Source organism: Marmota flaviventris, chromosome 17 (assembly GCF_047511675.1).
Source record: "Marmota flaviventris isolate mMarFla1 chromosome 17, mMarFla1.hap1, whole genome shotgun sequence".
In the NCBI taxonomy this organism is placed as follows: domain Eukaryota; kingdom Metazoa; phylum Chordata; class Mammalia; order Rodentia; family Sciuridae; genus Marmota; species Marmota flaviventris.
Genome location: NC_092514.1, coordinates 72,059,269 through 72,079,437, shown reverse-complemented (window position 1 = coordinate 72,079,437; position 20,169 = coordinate 72,059,269). Strand labels below are relative to the sequence as shown.

General features: G+C 49.9%; 1 protein-coding gene across 2 annotated transcripts in view; it reads right to left on the bottom strand.

The window, feature by feature from the left end:
* Cdr2l (cerebellar degeneration related protein 2 like) overlaps nucleotides 1-20,169 on the bottom strand; it is a 28,534-nt gene that overhangs the window by 3,627 nt on the left and 4,738 nt on the right. The window contains exons 1-3 of one of the 2 annotated variants that reach the window (XM_027955766.2): nucleotides 8,759-8,894; nucleotides 839-951; nucleotides 397-545 (exon numbers count right to left, since the gene is read on the bottom strand). In XM_027955766.2, the coding sequence (XP_027811567.2) occupies nucleotides 397-545; nucleotides 839-951; nucleotides 8,759-8,834 (338 nt within the window). In that variant the 5' untranslated portion in view covers nucleotides 8,835-8,894. Of the gene's footprint in view, nucleotides 1-396; nucleotides 546-838; nucleotides 952-8,758; nucleotides 8,895-20,169 lie in introns of those variants that run through there. The other variant, XM_071603197.1, reaches the window with a different exon arrangement.

Here is a 20,169-nt window from a genome sequence, read left to right as displayed (position 1 = left end):
AGGTCAGATGGGGAACTGTCTGCATCCCAGAGGAGACACCCTTTCTCACACCTCCCAGGCCAAGCTGATCACTCTGAGCTACCCTAGTTCCTTGTACAGGCCTCTGTCACTTATCATCCTGCTCTACAGTACGATATTTACACATCTGCCTCCCCCCCCCCCCAGCTGGGGACTCCAAGAGGCAAGACAGTGTACCCCACAACCTGTGTACCCTGCCGTGGTATCCCCAGAGTCTAAAACCCAGCCTGGTGCCTTTAAACCATGCAAGATGGACGTGGACAAACTCACTACCATCTGGGGCCCCTCGGCCTGGGCCTCCAGCAGCACCAGCCCCTGTGCCCTCGTGCTCCCAGCCCTGGGCCTCTCCCTCACCCGCAGCCTCAGCCCAGCCCTCACCCATGGATCTTCTGCTGGGCGGCCTTACTATCCAGCACCAGCCTCTGGTTGGTCAGCTCCAGGTCCCGGGCTGTCAGGTCCAGCTGCTCATACACTTTGGCGTGCTGCTCGTTTACGTGCCGCAGTGTGTCCAGCTGCTTGGTCAGGTACTAGGGGAGAGGGGGAAGTTGGAGCCGACTTTTAGAGCGGGGCAGGGGGAAGTGTCTGTCTTTGCATTCCTCCCCACCCTAGGTACAGTTTTGTTTGGAGGTATTTGTCTTCAGTTGAGTAGGGATAAAGTCAGTGGAGCAACGGAGCTGCGTGGAATAGTTGTGCAGGTTGTGAACTGCCCAAGGCTGTTGGACCAAGGCTGTGTCTGTTAAGAGGGTCCCTTTGGCAAAGTTGCACAAAGACATACCCTTGATGGCGGAGGAAAGCATGTCCAGGGCCCGAGGCCCCTTACCTCGATCTCCTGCACTTGCTCCTCGTTGGTGGAGTACATCTGCTGCAGGGACTCCTCCAGTTCCTTGTTCCTCTCCAGCAGGGTCTTCCCCAGCTCTGCGGCCAGGTGCAAGTCTGGGGAGGTGGAGGGCGGGGAACACAGCAGTGTGAGAGAGGGCCGCCATTCACCTCTCTCACTCATTCTGGGCTGGGTCCCAGAACTCCAAGGCCACCACAACACAGACTGCCCTAAGGGAGTCTCATGGAGGCCAGGAGCTAAGTCTTGCATTGCTGCCACTTACATCTTAAATGTCCTTTCCTCAGACATACCCTGTGTCCTCCTTCAAGTCTGTGCTTAGTCACCTTCTGGCGGGGGTGGGGGGGTGGGGGGGTGTCTTTCCGCAAACACGTGATTTCAAGTCACAGCCTCCCTTGCCCCACAATCTCTCCTCCACTTAATTTTTCTCTTTAGCATCATCTAACTTACCAAACAAGATGCTCATTGATCTAGTTCATTTCTGCTACTGATTGTGAACTCATGAGACAGGAATTTTTAAAATTGACTATCTCCAGACAACACCTGGTACAGAGCAAGTGCACAACAAATTTTTTTCAAAAGAACGAGTAATTGAAATATGCTAAGTGCATTTCTTTTCCTTTTTTTTTTTTTTTTTTTTGGTGCTGGGAATTTAAACCCAGGGGTGCTTTACCACTGAGTTACATCCTCAGGCCTTTTTCTTTCTTTCTTTTTTTTTTTTTTTTTTTTTGTTTTGAGACAGGGTGTTGCTATGCTGTTAAGGTTCTTGCTAAGTTTCTGAGGCTGGCCTTGACTTGCAATCCTCCAGTCTCAACCTCTTGAGTAGGTGGGACTACAGGCATGCACCACCATGCCTGTACCAAATGCATAGATAAACATAGGGGCAAAGTGCCCTGGGACAACAGGTAAGAGAGCTTCACTGTTCCTGGGGATGGAAGGAGGCTCAGACAAATGGGCCACTTTCAGGTTTTCTGTTTTGTTTGGTACTGGGGTTTGAATCCAGGGCCTTATGTATGCTAGGCAAGTCAGTTGGGTTTTGAAGGGTGAGTAGGAACTTCCTGAGATGCAGAGAGGACAGGCTACTGGATTTGGGTGAAGATTCAGAATTTCTTTTTTCTTTTGGTACTGAGGATTGAACCCAGGGGTGCTTAACCACTGACCAACATCCTCAGCCCTTTTTTACATTTTACTTAGAGACAGGGTCTCATTGAGTTGCTTATGGCCTTGCTAAGTTGCTGAGGCTAGCTTTGAACTCATAATCCTCCTGCCTCAGCCTCCTGAGCCACTAGGATTACAGGTGTGCACCACCACACCTGGTGTAAGATTCAGAATTCTTTGGTCTAACTTTTTCATTTTATGGATGACAGGTAGGAGAGGGAAGAGTGACTTGCTCAAGGTCATGAGCTGATTTCAAGTGTCCTTACCCTAATTGGGTACCATGTGCTAGTGGCACATGCCCCTCTCTTAAACCTTTTCCTTTTTCCCTGGGCAGCAAAAATATCCTCTTTCCCCAGCAGCCCTGGTTCTTGAACCTTGCTGGTAGAAATAACCTCCCCTCTTCTTGCCCAGGTAAATGAGCGCTATCAGAGAGGCTGGAGAAGTTTGTCCTCTTTTTACGGGGATGTGTATAAGGTGAATAAAAGAAAGTGGCAGTTACAGAAATCCCTAAAAATTTTTCTTATGGAGTGTATACCATCCTAGATATTTGGAGTGTATACCATCCTGCCCCCACAAATAAATATACTAAATATATTTATCATTTTCATTTCTAGAAAAAGACAGAAGGATGAAACTATTCTAAAATGGATTGCGGTAATAGATGCACAAATCTTTGAATAGACTAAAAGTCACTGAATTGTAGGCTTTCAATGAGTGGATTGTATGGTGTATTATGCAATAAAGCTGTTTAAAAAAATTTTTTTAGGCAGCTTAATCAGGAGACCAAGATTGATGGAAGAGAGTAAATCGTTAAAGAGGTCCTTAAAGCAAGCTCAGGTTGTTTCAAATGACTGTTTTCTTTCTAAAATGGTTTCAATGTTTTTCTTTCTTTCTTTTTTCCAGTGTTTTTCTTAAGGCATGCTTGGTGCAAAATAAATAAATAAATAGAACAGTACAGAAAGGTAAAAAACGGTGATTAAAAAAATTACTTGAAATATACTTCATTTGTATGCTCTTAGATTTATGCCTTGGAATACTACAAACAAATGGATGACCCAAGATGGTTATGAAAGAAGAATGTCATTTGCTAGTAATTAAAATTACACTTTGTGTGCATGAGGAGGAAGGAGAAGAAGAATGGAGTGGGAGAAAAAAGAGAATGTACCAGATAAAAGTGCTCTCACCATCCTCCCAAACAGTTCTCTGTGCTTAAAATATGTATAGATACAGTTTTATGTGAACAGAGTCATATTTTTTCTGTTCCTGCCTTTCTCATTTAACCATAGGGCAGGGGAGCTTTCCAAGTCAATACAGACTAACACGAGCATTTAAAGAAGATATGGAATATTTTATTGTATATATGCTCCTAAGCGGCTGTCCCTAAATAGTCCTTATTGTTGGACCTTTAGGATGTCTTCAATTTTTTCTCTATTTAAAGTGAAATGAGCCAGCTGTGGTGGCGCATGCCTGTAATCCCAGAAGCTTGGGAGGCTGAGGTAGGAGGATCACAAGTTCAGCCTTAGAGAGACCCTGTTTTGAAACAAAAAAAAAATATTAAAGGTCCGGGCATGTGGCTCAGTGGTTAAATGTACCTGGGTTTAATCCCTGCTACCAAAAAAAAAAAAAAAAGAAGAAGAAGAAAAAAAAAAGAAATGGGTGTTAACTTTTCATATAAAATCTTTGTGCAAAGATTTTATAGGCAAAAAATAGGCAAACTGCCTATTTCTTTAGGACACTTTCCTGGAAACAGAATTGCTGGGACAAAATGGAGGCCTTTTTGATTCATTCGGCCTAAAGCAGAAAGCTTTAGTCTTTTTTACATTATGATGTTTCTGAAAACAGTCCTCAATCTAGGCTGATGGCATAGATCTGGTTCAAAATGCGTAAGGCAGCTCCACTGGGGCCGAGATGGTGTGGTTTGGGGACTCAGCTCATTAATGCTTCCCTTCTTAGGCACAGTGATAGCTCTGGGGTCCCTAGGGGGTGGAGGGGCTTTTATTCCCTGCTGGCAGGTTTCCACTGAGCCCTGTGGTATGCAGTGGACAGGCCTGGCCTGGTGGCCTCCTCTTGGATAAGCCTGGAGAGCAGAAACTAGGGCTGGGAAGCTGAGAGCAGAGCCTGCGACTCACTTCCCACCAATCTGGGTGAAAGCCAGAGGGGCCCGACCAGCCATTGGCCTGCATGAAAGGCCAAGCTGCCCTTCAGGAACAAGTCTAGAGGAGAGGTTTTGAAACAGCCAGAGTGGAGCCCCCGTGGCAGGGCCTAAACCTGGAGAGGGCCCCACCTGAAGATGTCCTCTGGGAAGCAGAGAACAGCTGCTGCCCTAAAGCCAGGCTGCAATGGCACAGTCCAGAGAAAGAAAAGCAGCTTTCCCTAAGAAAACTAAGCTAAATTATATAAATCATAGATAAGAACATTTAGCCTTGAGCAATTAACTTGCTTCTGAGGATGCCAAGAAGAGCTGGTTACCTAATATAAACTGGTAAGGGAACAAGAACACGTGCTGTAGTAATTGATAAACTGTAACTTGAGCAAAAGTCTGGAGGTGTTTACAAGGCGTGAAGTTTGATGTAGTGATTGGAGAACTACTGCCTTGTGTTAAGTCATGTGCTTGGTAGGAGGTGGGATCCCAGCGAGACCGCCCCAGGGTGGGGTGACAGTTAATTTCTGAAATGGGATGGCAAGCATTCAGCTCACCCCTGCGTGGTAGCAAGTAATTCGGGTATAAATGCAATAGAACAGAAGGCCTTCCTCCTAAATGTCTCCCGCCTTGGAACTATCTATCGTTCTGTGAACAGGCCATTGCTCTTAATACCAGCTCTGCATGGAGCTGCTGCAGCTGAACCAGAATCCACAGCATCAGAAGGCGGGTGAAGAAGAAAGGCCATGTGCAGGTGAGCACCATGCTCCTCCCTCCAGGTGAGCTCCTACCACTGCGGGCTGGGGCACTGTTCCCCGTGTGGTGTGTACAGGGCAGTATACACCACACTGGGGATAGAACAGATGGCCCTGCAAAGGCAGGGAATGTGACCTGGGCCACCTAGCAGTTCAAGAATAGGGAGGAAAGGAAACATAATGGAAGCTTTGGGAGTGGGCGAGGAGAATCTCGGACTGATTCAGGGAAACCGGATCGCAGTGCAAGCTAAGTGCTCAAAGCTGTCAGGAGGGATCACAGGAGTCTGGAAGCTGCAGAGCAGGGGACTGAGTGGAGCCAAGTGCTGGGAAAGGACACCAACTTGCTGAGGACTGCTGTTGGCTCCAGGCTTGGGGGAGGGTGGCCTGAGAGCAGGAGACTATGGGAGCTGGCTAAGCAGGATCTAGGAGCCCAGGGACCAACAGACTATCACAGCCAGATCAGTGGGCCACACTGGACCAAGCTGGGGTAGGTCCTGAGTTCGGGTTGACACCTCCCAACTGGAATCTGGTTTTTTTCTGGGGTCTCTTTCCGAGGACTTCAGTGGTTTTCTATGAGGCAATACCTGGAGGCCTGAGTGGGAATGGCCGGGGGGACCCAGGAGATCTTTTTGAAAAGAAACCTGGAAATTCTATGCTCCTTTTGGCTGTGTCAAAAGGATGGGGCATGTCCGACTCCAGGATAGAGAGGTGGGAGAGGGAGAGGGAACGGGCACAGAGAAGAGGAGACGAAGGAAAAGGGTGTGGGCCCAGGGTGGAGGACACTTGGTATAACCCAGCATGATTGTGGGGTCCTGCTACAGCCCTCGGGGCACAAATATCAGCAACTCAGGGTCCACACTATTGGAGTCTGGTCACCTTTAGGGCAAACAGGGTAGAGGAGGGACATCCCTCCCCTTGCCATCTCAGATCCCTCCCCAGAGCCCGAAGACTCAAGGACAGGCTGGGCAGGAGAGGAGACGGTCATTGCCTGTCTGGGACTTCAAATCTGTGACTCAGCAGCCATGTCTCAGCCTGGACAGAGATGTCCACAAGGCCTTCCATACTGGTCCAAGGTGGGGGAGGGAGGTGGGCAGAGAGAGCCTGTGCTTAATAATTAATGGCTTTTTCTATTTTTACAGGTGCTTGAGGCAGTGGGCAGAGGGAACACAGTGAATCTAAAGACCTCGCCTGTCCCAATCACCTCCTTCCACTGGGACAGAGAGCATCAAAGTCAAACAGGATCTCTGTGGTCACGCTGCTGGAGAGTGAAGTCAGGACTTGCCCTGGGGCATGGGAAACAGGCATGGAAGGAGAGGTGGCTGATGAGAAAACTATTCCCAGGCCACTGCAGGCCAACAGGGAGCAACTCGGAAGAAGAGAGTTCAGGAACTGGGAGTAGGGAAGGAGGAAAGGGCCCCTGACCCCCATGTGGCTGCTCTTTGGCTGGCCACCCTGCTCCACATTCAGCTCTCTGTGTGCCCTTAGGGGGCAGGAAGGGGGCTATCGCTCCAGTAGCTGCATCCAGGACTTCCTCTGTCCCCCACCCCACTTGCTTGTCTTTTTACAAGCCTCCAAGCCTTGGTACTAGCATCCCTTCTCCCTAGAATGCCTTCCCCTTCCTTCCTTCACTTCCTGGCTCAAAGGAGCTTTGGCATAAACCTTTTTGAGTCTCTGCTCTCACTCTCTCTGGGCCAAGGGGTTACAGAACTCCTTGCACTATGATGGTCATTAATTTGATCCCACTGGTCTCCTCGGCTGGAGCGTAGGGTCCCCTAAGGGCAGAGACTATATCCCTAGGTTCAACATGGCACCTGGCCCATGGCAAACAGACATCTTGTTTGGGGTGAAAAGCTCCAGTTTCTTCTGAGACTATTTCATTGCTGGTTCCTTGCATTCCTGGGCTCCAGCTCCCACTGAGGGTGCTGACCTAGCCACAAGCCAGAAGGGAGAGAAGCTGGGCCTGCAGTGCCCATCCCCCACCCAGCCCCAGAGCATAGCTGCTCAGCCCTGCTGGAATCTCAATACCTCTCCCTTCCTCAGAAGCTGCACAACTCCCATCCCTACTCCCTAGCTCCTTCCTCCCACATCTGGGCCGGGCATGGTGCCAAACCTTGGTTAAGGGTGCAGGAACTTAATGATACTGCATTAGTATCAGCATCTGCCTTCCAGAGAGGCCATCTTCCCCAGAACTCCAGTTTCCAACCTTTCCTTCTAAGCCTGCTTCTTCCAGGAAGCCATCCCATAATGCTCTACTACCTATTTTCTTAGTTACAAGTAGGCCTCCTCCACTCACCAAGAATACTGAGAGGGTCAGGGCTGTGATTGTTGCCAGCTCCTAGGATGGTGTCTGGCACTTAAGTGAGACCCATAGGTGTTTGTGCCTAGGATGGGGAAGAAGGGCATCACAGTCAGTGTAGGCCATCTCACTGGGAGGCCGCGGCTGGACTCCAGGGTACTGAGCATGGCAGGGTATATAGCCCAGAGCCTGCCATCCCACATGGTCTGCTGAGAACCTGATTAGCCCATAGTCTAAGCATAAGGACAACAGTTCATCTGCCTGTGAATCTTTTTTTTTTTTTTTTAGAGAGAGAGAGAAGGAGAGAGAGAGAGAGAATTTTTAATATTTATTTTTTAGTTTTCAGCGGACACAACATCTTTGTTTGTATGTGGTGCTGAGGATTGAACCCGGGCCGCACGCATGCCAGGCAAGTGCGCCACCGCCTGAGCCACATCCCCAGCCCCTGCCTGTGAATCTTGGCAGCGTAGGAAGTGGGTCAGGCCCAGGACACAAAGCTTCTAGGACTTGAGTGGATGTTTCCCTTCCAGGCAAAGCAGGAGCGCAAATGCCCTGGGGATGGAGACCAGGGTGTGATGGCACACATTGCACTGCTTGTGTCCATATCCTTTAGGCATGCCTGTGACCATGGGAAGGTCATTTCTCCCTGGACATACCTCCTGGCCCCCTCCAGATCTCATCACCCAAGAATGAGGCACCTTGGGGGAGGACAGCATGGATTTGACTCCACTCCAGCAAGCCTTGGCCCTGACCCTCTCAGGCCTCCTCCTTCCTGTCCCAACAGCCCTGCTCCTCCCTCCTCGCAGTGATGTCACTTTGGCCACCTCATCACCAGCTCCTAACCCCCTTCCTGTGGCCCCCTCTTCCTCAGATGAGAGGCTGGTGGATGTGGCTCTCCTTATTCAGGCTCTAACTTGGCACTGGGAATTACCTAAACGGGTTCCCTCCAAACCCTGAGCCATTGGGAGGGGCCCCAGGGAAAGGAAGCCTTGGGAGACTCCTTCCTCATGAAGGCAGATAGAAGACTCCACTTTCCCCTTCTCCAGCGGCATGGTCCCTGCACCATCCCTTCCCTGGGTAAAAGGGAAGCGAGTTGGGGAAACTTTCTGGGAGTCTCAGAGTTTAGATATCCTGGAGGGACAGGTGCTGCTAGATTTGGAAGGAGATGACTTCCCTCTACATACAGCACCCTCTGAGCAAAACATACCATTAGCTCCCTCCCACCTTCCAAAGACCTTCAGCCAGTACCCAGGCCTCTAACAACACCAGGGGCATCTGGGCAGTTGCTGCCCGCAAGATGAGGCGGGCGAGCTGGATGATGGATGCTCAGTCGGTTGGAGAAATAGGAAGACCGCCTCCATCCCCTTTTGCAGCTCTATCAGGCGATCAGTCTGGGTCTCTCGGGCAGCGCCCCTCTTTCCCCGTCCCCATTCTCCAGACGCATCACTGCTCAGAGTCGGGCTCACTAGGTCCAGCCCAGCCCTTCTTGGGGTGATGCCGCCCGACAATGGAGTAACGGACCCCCGCTTCCCCACTTCCCTCCCTGCCGCGCTCACCCTGCTCCAGGTCCTGCTGGTCGTACCAGGGCTCCTCTTCCTCTGCGAAGTCCTCCATCCTGGTGGCTCTCCGCATGGCCCCGCCGGCGGCGGTGGGCGGGCGCTGCGGTGGCGCGGCTCAGGGCCGGGGCGCGGGGTCCGGGACAATGCAGCGGAGGCGGGACGAGCCTCCCGCGTCGTGGACTCGGGTTGCAGCGCCCCCGCCCGCGCCGCGCCCCCTGGCCATCGGCTGCGAGCCGGGAGCCCACGCGGGGCCTGGAGCACCGCCGCGGTCCCGCCCGGCCGGGGTCCCGCGGAGCCCCGGGGCGCCGGGCTGCGGCGGCACAAAGGGTGGAGGGGTGGAGACGACGGCGGGGATGGCGGCAGGGAGGGCCCGGGGCCGCCGTCAGGTCTGGGGCGCTAGGAGCGTGCGGGTGTCGCAGCGGGAACCCGGTGTTCGGCTCTGGCCGGAGCTGTCCCCGGCCCGCCCGGCGACACCCGGAGCCGCGGCTGCATCTTGGCCCTGCAGCTTCCCGAGCTGCCAGCTCCGTGGGGCGGTGCCTGCCGCCGTTGGCCAATCAGGAGGCGTATGCAAAGCTAGAGGCGGGGCCAAGGGTGGGACCTTCCTTGTGTCCCGGCCTGGGAGTTGCTGGATCAACCCCCTTCCTCCTTCCCTCCACGTCCGACTTCTTCAGTTCACTGCTCTCTGGAATTATTTTGTTTACCTGTTGTTGTCTCTTCTTCTAGATCTCCTGGAAACAAGGATCTTGTTTACTGCGGGTCCTCAGCGCGTAGAACCGGCGGGCCCATTAATATCTTCCATGGACATTCTTTGAATAGTGTTAATTTACAATTACCTTTAAAAACGTGAGTGCTTAAAAGACCAAAGCCAAAAACTGAAGGCTGGGAGTGACAAATTTTGAGGATGTGTTACTTGCATTCTGTGCTTTTCTCTTTTAGTTTCTATCTCCCTTCCTGCGGACCCATACCTGTATCCGATTACGATCACTAAAGTCTCATTGTTTCACATATCCAAGCATTCTTTACTTTAAAGGAATTTTCAGACTCAAACATCCATGTAATCCATTTTTATTGGGGCCCAGCATGGGCTGGCATTGTTGAGGCACTGAGTTTCTCCAACTCAGAATTTATGTTGCAAAATATCCAGCAAAGGATTTGTATCCAAAATAGATGAACATTTCAAATCCTTAGGAGAAAACCGTGAAAGACATCTGCTCATTGGCAGAAACCTCCAAAACTGGGCCAAAATAAAACCTTTATAAGTTGATGTGTTCATCAGTTTTCTTTATTTCTTTTTTTGTTTGTTTGTTTTATTTATTTTATTTAATTTTTTTGGACCAGGTATTGACCCAGGGGCACCTAACCACTGAGATATATACCAGCCCATTTTACTTTTTATTTTGAGATAGAGTTTCCTAAGTTACTCATTAAGTTGCTAAGGCTGGCTTTGAACTTGTGATCCTCCTACCTCGGCTCCCTGAGCTGCTGGATTTACAGGAGTTCGCCACCATGCTTAGCCCGTTTTTGTTTTATTTTATAGTATTTCTATCTTGTTTTCAGTATGTGAACACTGGGATGTTTTACCACTGTGTTTTATCCCTGGCCCTTTTTTATTTTGAGACAAGGTCTCATTAAGTTGCCCAGGCTGGCCTTGAACTTGTGATCCTCCTGCCTCAGCCTCTCAGTTCACTGGGTATAAGTCAGCTTTCCAGCATTATGACAAAATAACCTGAGATAAATAAGTTTATAAGGAGAAAAGTTTTCTTTTGGCTCCTAGTTTCAGTTCATGGTTTCCTTTGAGCCTATGGTGAGGCAGTAGATCATGGGGGAAGTACACAGCAGAGAAAACTGCTGCCCTCATGGCTGTCAGGATGCAGAGAGACAGGAAGGCCTAAGGCCTAACAGCCCCTTCACTGGAAGGGCACACCTCCAATGAACTTCCTTCCACCAAGCCCTACCTCTCCCAATAGCACCACAGGATGGTGACCCACCTTTAGCACATGGGCCTTTGGGGACACTTCCAAACCGTAGCAGTTGCTTATCTCGGGTATTTAGTGACAGAAAGCTGAGTAACTCACACTACCCACCCACAGTGGCAAAATATCATATGTGTGTGTGCGTGTGTGTATTTTAAATAAAATACTAGGGCTGACAAGAATACTGAGCAACTGAAACTCTCAGGCTGCTGGTGGTATCCCAGAATGACCACCTTAGAACATTTTTTTTTTTAAGAGGGGGAGAGAGAAGAGTGAGAGAGAGGGAGAATTTTTTTAATATTTATTTTTTAGTATTTGGCGGACACAACATCTTTGTTTGTATGTGGTGCTGAGGATTGAACCCGGGCTGCATGCATGCCAGGCGAGTGTGCTACCGCTTGAGCCACATCCCCAGCCCCAACATTTTTGATAATATCCATGAAAGTGGAAAGAAGATATTGCAGGTTGGATGCCCCAGAAACTGATCTGAGATGGAGATGAGCATGCAGGAGTGCTCTCCGGGGAACGGGAGGAAGCAGGGTTGGGCAGAGGGAAAAGCTGGGTTGGGATGTAGCCTCAACAGAAGCCTCCCCTGATCCCTGAAGAACTCTGAATCTGGGGTGACCCTTTAAAAATATTACAAGTGGCAATGGAAAAGGAGCCTTCACATCCCCCTACTGCATGTATCAACCAGTCATCAAGTGGATGCAGGGCAGCTCTGGGAAGTATATGTGCCCCTGACCAAAGGAGTCCTTTTCAACTGGGGCACATACACAGAGAGGATTGGCAGCTCAGAGTGGTCAGCTAGCAGCCCTTCCAGCAGCTGGGGAATAGGTCCCGAAGCTGTGATGCAGAATGCATCACTGTGTCCACTGTATATGCAAGTTCTATAATGCAGCAATTCTATTCCTATATATGTGCAACAGAAATATGCTCTTATGTTAGCATGTAGAAGAAATGTATAAGAATGTTCCTAGCAGCATTATGCATATTAGTGCACACTGGAAATAACCATATCGGCAATTGATGAGTAAAATGTGGTATATTCATGGAATGAAATGGAATATTATATGGTACAACTCACATGTTGGGCAAAGATGCCAGGAAAAAATACCTACCTGCATTCATTTCCTGTTGCTCTGTAAGAAGCTGCCTCAACAATGGTGGCCTGAAACACATATTTTCTTATGTTTTCATAGAATTGAAGGCTGACATGGATCCCACTGGCTCAGGTCAAAGTGTGGGCAGAGCTGTGTCCCTTTAAGCTCCAAGGGGGAATCTGTTTCTTTGCCTTTTCTAGCTTCTAGAAGTCACCAACCTTCTTTGACCATTGCCCTTCCACCATCTTTAAAGACAGCAACAAACAGGTGGAATCCTTTTCATGTTGCATTGCTTGGATCTCTTTTGCCACCCTCTTATAAAGACCTTCGTAATGATATTGAAAGACTTTTGTAATGATATAGGTCCTGAAAAACTCAAGGACCTAGCTCAAAGTCCTTAATTTAATCACATCTGCAAAGTTCCTTTGCAAGGTAACACATTCAGAGATTCTGGGGATGAGGATGTAGACCTCTTTGGGGATCATGGTTCTGCCTATCGCAATTGTGTTGGCTGCTTTTCATCGCTATGACAAAATACTTGAGCTGGGTGTGGTGGCACATGCCTTTAATCCCAGCAGCTCAGACTCCGGAGGCTGAGGCAAGAGGATTGCAAGTCCAAAGCCAGTTTCGGCAACTTAATGAGTGAGGCCCTAAGAAACTCGGTAAGACCCCGTCTCAAAATAAAATTGTCTCAAAGTAAAATATACAAAGGGCTGGGGATGTGGCTCGGTGGTTAAGCACTCCTGGGTTCAATCTCCATACCCCCCCAAATTGAGAAAAACAACTTAAAGGAGAAAAGCTTTTTTTCTGGTGGGGGGCTCAGGGGTTCCGTCAGTAGTCTTCACTATTTTGGGGGCCTTTGGCAAGGCAGAGCATCATGAGAGAAAAGGGAGAAAAGCAGAGAAGAAAGGTTTTGGGACAAACTATGGTCCCCAAGGGCATGCGCCTAATACCCACTACCCACTCCCTTCAACTAAGTCCACTTCCTACATTTTCCACTACCTTCCAATCGTCTATTCAATTATGAATCCATTAATGGATTCATTCACTGGTAAGGTCAGGCCCTCATGATCCAGTCACTTCCCGAGAGCCCCACCTCTGAACATAGCTGCACTGGGGACTAAGCCTTCAACACTGAGCCTCTGGGGGGACATTCCAGGCCCAAACCATAACAACAATCCTATTTGATACAATTTACATAAAGCACAAAACTCATTAGGAGAGTGTTTGTCCTCGGGAAGACATGGAAAATTCCAAAGAGTTGGGAGTGCTTTTTACATTATTTTTTAATTTGAAAATGTTTTTTATCACAATAAAATATACATGGCATAAAATGTACCATCTTAACTTGGTAAGCGTGCAGCTCAGTGGTATTAAATACATTCATAATGTCGTACAGCATTGCTGCCATCCATCTCCTGGATTCTTTTCAGCTTGTAAAACTGAAACTGCTCCATTAAACACTAACTCCCTATTTGGGAGTGTTTTGTTTCGTGACCTGGAGATGGTTGCACAAGTGTGCTCACTTGGTGAAAATTCATCCACCTGTACTCTTAAGATGTGTGCACTTTTCTGAATATATCCTATACAACCAAATAGTTTGCTCAAGAAGAAAAAAAAAATTCTATAAGTGAGACACAGGCAGTACCTGACCTCGTGTAACCTCCATTCTCGTGGGGAGACAGATGGTCCATAAGTGTCCGTAAGTGATTACAACCTGTGACGTGTGCCACGAAGGAAATTAATGGGACTCTGGGGGAGAGAATTTGGGGGTTGTGTTGTAGTCGGCTTTTGCATCAGTGTGATCAAAATACCTGACAAGAACAACTTGGAGGAGGAAAAGTTTACTTGGGGCTCATGGTTTCAGAGGTCCCAGTCCACAGACTGCCATTATTCTGGACCGACCCAAGATGAGGAGGCACCTCATGGGGAAGAACCCAGTAGAGTAAAGCCACTCAGCTTGAGGTTGGCAGGAGGCGGAGGGTGAGTGGAAGGGAGAAGGGGCCACAGGGAAGATGAACACTTCCAGGGCAAGCCCCTAGTGACCCACCTCCTCCAGTCATGCCCCACCTGCCATCCTGTCTGTCCAGGTTAAAGCTCTCACAATCCAATCATTTCACCTCTGAACATTTTTGTCTCAACAGGAGCTTTTGGGGGGACACCTGATATACAAACCACAACAGATGGCTTCTAACCAGTATTCCAGAGAGGCCTCTCTTAGAAGGTGACATCTAAGTTGATACACAAAGGATGGGATGGCACCAGCCATGCCAAGCTCTGGGGGGAGAATGTCCTGGGCACAGGCAACCACAGATCAAAGGCCTTGGGGCAGGAAAAAGCTTAACATCCAATAGGAAAGGAGGAAAGGCCAGTGTGGCTGGACTGGAGTGGGTAGAGGAGGGATGAGCTAGGAGTTAGGGTCATGGTGAGGAGTCGGGATGGATTATTTATTTATTTATTTATTTATGTGGTGTGGAGGACAGAACCCAGGGCCTCACATATGATAGGCAAGCGCTCTACCACTGAACCTCAACCCCAGCCCAAGGATTTTTTTTCCTAAGTGATTTTCATTTGTAAAGTATCATTCTGGTAGTTTTGGAGTCTGGAATTTCTAGGAAGCAAGAAAATAAGCTTGGAAGCTCTTGTAATAGTCTAGAAGGGAGAAAATGGTGAGATGGGCAAGGCTGTGTCAGTAGATGTGGAGAGACGTGAGAAATATTTGGGGTAGCACTGATAAGATGTGCAGACAGATTGAATTACAAATTAAATTGCAATTCAATCAAAGCATCAGAGCGACATCTTAGATTTCTATCTCCAGTCACTGGGCGATGGTGATGCCATTTATCAAGATGGGGACAAAATGAGTCTAAGGGACAAGCAGATTGAGGGACTGAGTTCCAGAAGGATCTGGTCAGGACCTTAAGCTCACTAAGTATTCACAGATTCAGCTTCTGCCCTGCCCCCAGTTGTCCAGCTGTCTGTCATTTTCTTCACTCTGAAGCTCTGTGGGAAGGTACTCACGGGAGCCAGGACTACCTTAGGGAGCTTCAGAAGTCCCCAGAGGCAAGCAAGGGCAGACCAGCAAAGGGCTGAGGCCAGGCCTGGGAGAGCTGCCTCAGTTTACCCGGCCTGGGCACTAAGGATGCTAGCAAGGTCTCCCTCTTGCTGAAGCAGTTAAAGGCAGTCTCCTAGCCCAAAGATTCACCTCCAACCCCTGGAGCTAAGGATGCTTTCAGGGACCACTTAGGTAACCCCGCACTTGAAAAACATCCAGCTCCTGGGCCATCTCTCAGCCTTTAGCTTTGCCTACACAGGTCAAGCCCTCAGCATAATTAACCCAAATATACCCCTTCTGTAGCCACCCTCCTCCTGCCCCAGCCACAGGCAGGGATGGACAGGGCACACATCAGTCAACAGGGACTGAGGATGTGCTGGGATCTGTTTTTCCAGAGCTCAAACTGCTGGTGCAAATTTGGATTCTCAGTGTTGGGTCCCATGAGGTTGGGCCAGGGGTGGGTGTAGGGCTGAAGCTGGATGACCAACTGACCCAGGTGGTGGAGCCTCCCAGTCCCCCTCTGCAGGGCACAAGAGTGAAAGTCTGAGTGACCCTGGAGTTGTGGACTGGCTGGGGTTGGGGGTGCCTGCTATGTGCCAGGCCTGTGCTGGCCCTTTGATCTGGCTCAGCAGAATGCCTGGCCCTTGGTGGGGTGGGGCCACTCCCTGTGCTTGGGGCGCACAGAACATTCTAAACTATTCCATGAGAAGGGACAGCAGACCTGCCTTCCAAGAAGGAAATTCCTTAGCCTCCCGGAGCTATCAGCCAACAAGCCCTGGGATCCATTTCAGGCTTTTCTCTGTCAGTCAAAGCTGAGCAGAGGGCAGTGCCCAGGGGTGGGACATGATGGACCACCTGACCTTGGTAATCCTGGATGGATTCATGACCTCCCAAGGTTTGGACAGTATGATTCCCACGGGTCTGCTTGACATCCCCTACCGGGATGTCATCCCCACCAGAGCCATTCAGAGACCTGGAGATGCAAGCCCAGATCCTGGCTTTGGAGCTGGGTGCAGACTCCGAACCCAAACCCGAACCTGGAGCTCACAGCTGCTGCCGAGACGGAGACGGAAACGCCCTGCCCGCGAGCGCCACTTTGGCGCGGGTTGGGCTGGAACACTGATGCGATAGCGGCGGCACGGACGCCTCTGCCCACCTCCTGGCCTCGATCCTCCACCTCCGCGCCCAGCCAGGCTCAGCCGCCGGAAATGACGCCGAGCGCGCGGGCAGCGCTGACGTTGGCGGGTCCCTGCCGCTCCCGGTCACCCCAGCCGCTCTGGGGGAGGGGACGGCCGTCCAGCCTGTGCATGTGAGCCCTCAGGGTGTCAGCGGACCCCACGCGCTGTGCATCTTGGGTTGTGGTCAAAGGATCAAGTGATACCAGCAATCCTTCCTCGGGTCCCCACGTTCCTGCGGTCAGCACTTCCCTGCCTATCCCCAAACCTTGTGTCCAGTGAATGTCCCTCGCTGAGTGCACAGTGCACTGAATGATTTTGCTGGCCCCATCTGTCCCTTTCACCAGTCTGAGGTCAGTGCCTGGCGGGGTAAGGCGCTCAATATAGCCGAGTGAGTGAGGTCATCTGGTGTCCCTTCCCTCTCCCTGGCACACCATCTGAGTTGGTCCCAGACAACTGTCTGCTCTGAAAGAGAAAGTATTGCAGATTCTCACAGCCCTTGTGGGCAGGAAGTGCCTCCATATGTTTACCTCAAATCCTTGCTGCTTAACCCCTCTAGGCCTATCTAGGATACTTTTGCCCAAAGCATCCATCCTTCCTCCTTTATACCTCCTCAGGACTTGTTGGAGGATTGCAAGAGTAAAGCAAGCCAAAGGCATAGGAGAGTACCCAGGGCCCTGGCAGCAAACAGCACTATTCAGTGTTTGCTGTTAGGATGGAGATACACACACACACACACACACACACACACACACTTGTGTGCGGTGTGTATGTGTATGTTTACTTTCCTGGCTGGGGGGCAGGTGAAGTCCCAGGCCTGGGGCATCCAGAGGAGAGATTTGTGGGGAGGCCCCAGGACCCATTTGCCCACTGTGACTGCTTGGGCTCCCACTGCATCTTGCACAGTAGCATCTCTTCTGCCCCACTGCCTGTGGCAGGTCTCCCTCCCAGGGAGCAAGGACTGCTTGAGCACAGAGACTCTGGCTGGCACACAGCAGGTGCCCAATGAATGAACAAACATGATCTCAAACCAGTTGCAGAACCAAATTCCTTGGCCTCCTTCTTCACCCCTATCCCCCTATGATCACATTCCACAGTTCCCCTTTTCCCTTTGTCCCAGGCCAGATCAACCTGCCCCACCTGAATAGCTCGTGCGAAATCTGAAAGATGAATTCTAGAAACAGTTGGCCCAAATATGTCACTCCTACCACTGAGGCAAATGGTTACCAAAGTAGCACCACCCAAGCCAGAAACCCAGGAGTTTCCTCCATTCTTCTATCCAATAAATACTTGAAGTGTGCTGACATGGCCCTAAGAGTTGGGGATACAGAGAACAAGCAGGCTCAGTCCTTGTTTATGCAAAGCTTGAATTTCAGTAGGAGAGACAGAAATAAAACAAATAAGGAAAAAAAATTGAAATGGTGGTAAATATTTTAGGAAACACACTGGGGGCTGATTAGCTAGGATTAGAAAATCTCTCAGGGAAGGAGACTTTTAAGACAAGGCCCTGAAGGATAAGAGGGAGACAGCTCTATGAAGAGTGGGAGGAGGGATGTCCCAGGCCAAAGGAACAATGTGTACAAAGCCCAGGAAGGAAGAGCAGAGAGAGCTGCGCTTAAACTGGAGAAACTGGGTGGAACCCAGGGGCTGATGGGGGCAGGAACAGGGCAGCTCAAACCCTGCCCGGCCTGAGGGGGGCCCTGCCAAGACTGTTTCATGAAAGGGTAAAGAGGTTTTTCAGTGGGGCTGAGGAAGGTGTTGTGAGCTGCATTTTGAAAGTCCGAGGGTTGTTGTACTGGAAACAGATGTGAGGGGCCCACTGTAGAGAGAGGCAACTGGGCCCTGGCGAAGGTGGGGGCAGTGGAGATGGGGGCAGTGGAGATGGAGGCAGAAAGATACGATATATGTTTGGGGGACAACATTATCAGGACTTACCAGTGGACTGATGTAGGGGTGAAGAGAGAAGAGACATTAAAGGCGACTTGTGCACCTGGGAGATGCCATTTTTTTTCTGGGAGAAGACTTGGAGCCAAGGGTCAGAATCAAGGAGGGTGAGGTTAAGGGGAAGGAGTATGGAGAACAGAATCACCCACAATGTGGAGTTTTAAATGTGATGCTAAATTCTTTGATCTTCCTTCCGAAGAGAGGGGGCTTCCCTTAAATCCGTGGGCTTGAGACTATTCTGACCAATAGAGTATGGCAGAAGGGACTTGGGATGTTGCTCCCCAGGCTAGGTACTAACAGGCCACACAGCTTCCCTCTTGTTCTCCGGGAGCAGCCTCTTTTCATATGCATTTTTTTTTTTTTTTTTTTTTTTTGCACCAGGGATTGAACCCAGGGGCACTTATCCACTGAGCCACACCCTCAGCCCTTGTTTATATTTTATTTAGAGACAGGGTCTCATTGACTTGCTCAGAGCCTCACTAAGTTGCTGAGGCTGCCTTATGAACCTCCTGCCTCACCCTCCTGAGCCACTGGGATTACAGGTGTGCACCTCTGTGCCCCGCTATATATATCCTTGAGATGCTCCCTCTTAGAAGTCTTGGTGCTTTGTCTTCGGACTCAGTTGAGCCCAGCCTTTGGGCTTTTGCAGTGTAGGCATCAGAAACAAGAGTGAAGAGCCTTCAGATGACTCCAGCTCCCTAAGCCCCGCCCCAGTCACGCTAGTCTTCCCAGCCGAGACTCCAGACACATGGAACAGTCACCAGCCATCTCAGCAGGCTCCCTGTCTGAATTACTAACACATAGAATGCAAAAACATAAGAAAATGGTTATTGTTTTATACCAAGTTTGGAGGGGAGGTTGCTTATACCTCGGTTGTACCTAGAACACAAATCAGAGGAACCACTAATTAACAGGGTTCCTTTTGCTTTTTCTTTTCTATCCACATGTTACTGCTTTGGTTCAGCTCTTATCAACTCTCACTTCCAGCTGTGTTCTCTGTCTTCCATCACTTTGTCCCTCCTGCCCCAGCTAGGATGATTCACTAAGACCCAATGAGGACATATTTCTCTACTTCAAAGGCTTTTTATTGCTCATAGAATAAAATTCAAGCTTCTTATCAGGTTGTGTGTAGGCTCAAACTTTCACTAGTCAAAAGCTCTACATTTGGGCCAGGTATTCCTGCTCCCTGGGAGGGCCAGGCTCGCTACACTTCTGGGCCTTCCTTCCACTCGCTCTAAGAACTGGGTGCTGGCCCTTGCCCATTTGCCCTTGGAAATCTCTTCCCATTTCCTGCACTTGTCTCCATGCCCCACAGGCTGAGCTTTTATGGGGTGCAACAGTGGGCTCCCTTGCCCTCTTGCTTTCTGTGGGTTCACCTGATGGGCAGGAAATTGGAGGCAGGAGAGGGGTGGGGGTGGGGTATCTAATGCACATCTCCCTCCCTTCCAGGCCCTGAGACACCACCGCTCCTGTGGCAGGCTCGCTCCCTCTCTCTTTGAATTCTGGATATCACTCGTTCCCTTGGACCCTCCAGCATGTGAACGGTTGAGGCAGATCACCCCTTCTAGCCTCAGAGTGTGTCCCAGGACATAACCTTTTGAGTAACTCTTTGATTACTCTGTCCAAATGTTCCATCCATGTCCAGCTGGGACCCTGACTGATAAATTCCATCATCCTCCATGCCTCAGCCCCGCCTCCCCAATCTGTCTAGTCTTTTTTTTTTAACCTGCTTCCACCAGGGCCCTGGACAGATGTCCAATCTTAACCGCAAAACTCTAGTTTTTACTGTTGCCTGGTACATCTTGGCAGTAGGAGCTTACCTTTGTAGCTTAGACCCCGGTACCTTGAATGGTACTCGGCACTTTGCAGGTGCTGAGTAAAAATGCTTGTTGGATGATGGTTGGACTCAGAAAAAGGGCTCCAGGGAGGGCCACAGGAGCCACAGGCCAGAAAGCTTTCCTTTGAAGCTGGGTGTAATGGGAGGGTGCGATGTGGTTTCAGTACGGAGAAATCATAGCAAGAACCTTCTTGGGGGCTGGGGTTGTGGCTCAGTGGTAGCGCGCTTGCCTACCATGTGTGAGGCACTGGGTTCAATCTCAGCACTGCATATAAATAAATAAAATAAGGGTCCATTGACAACTTAAAAAAAAGAACTTCTAGG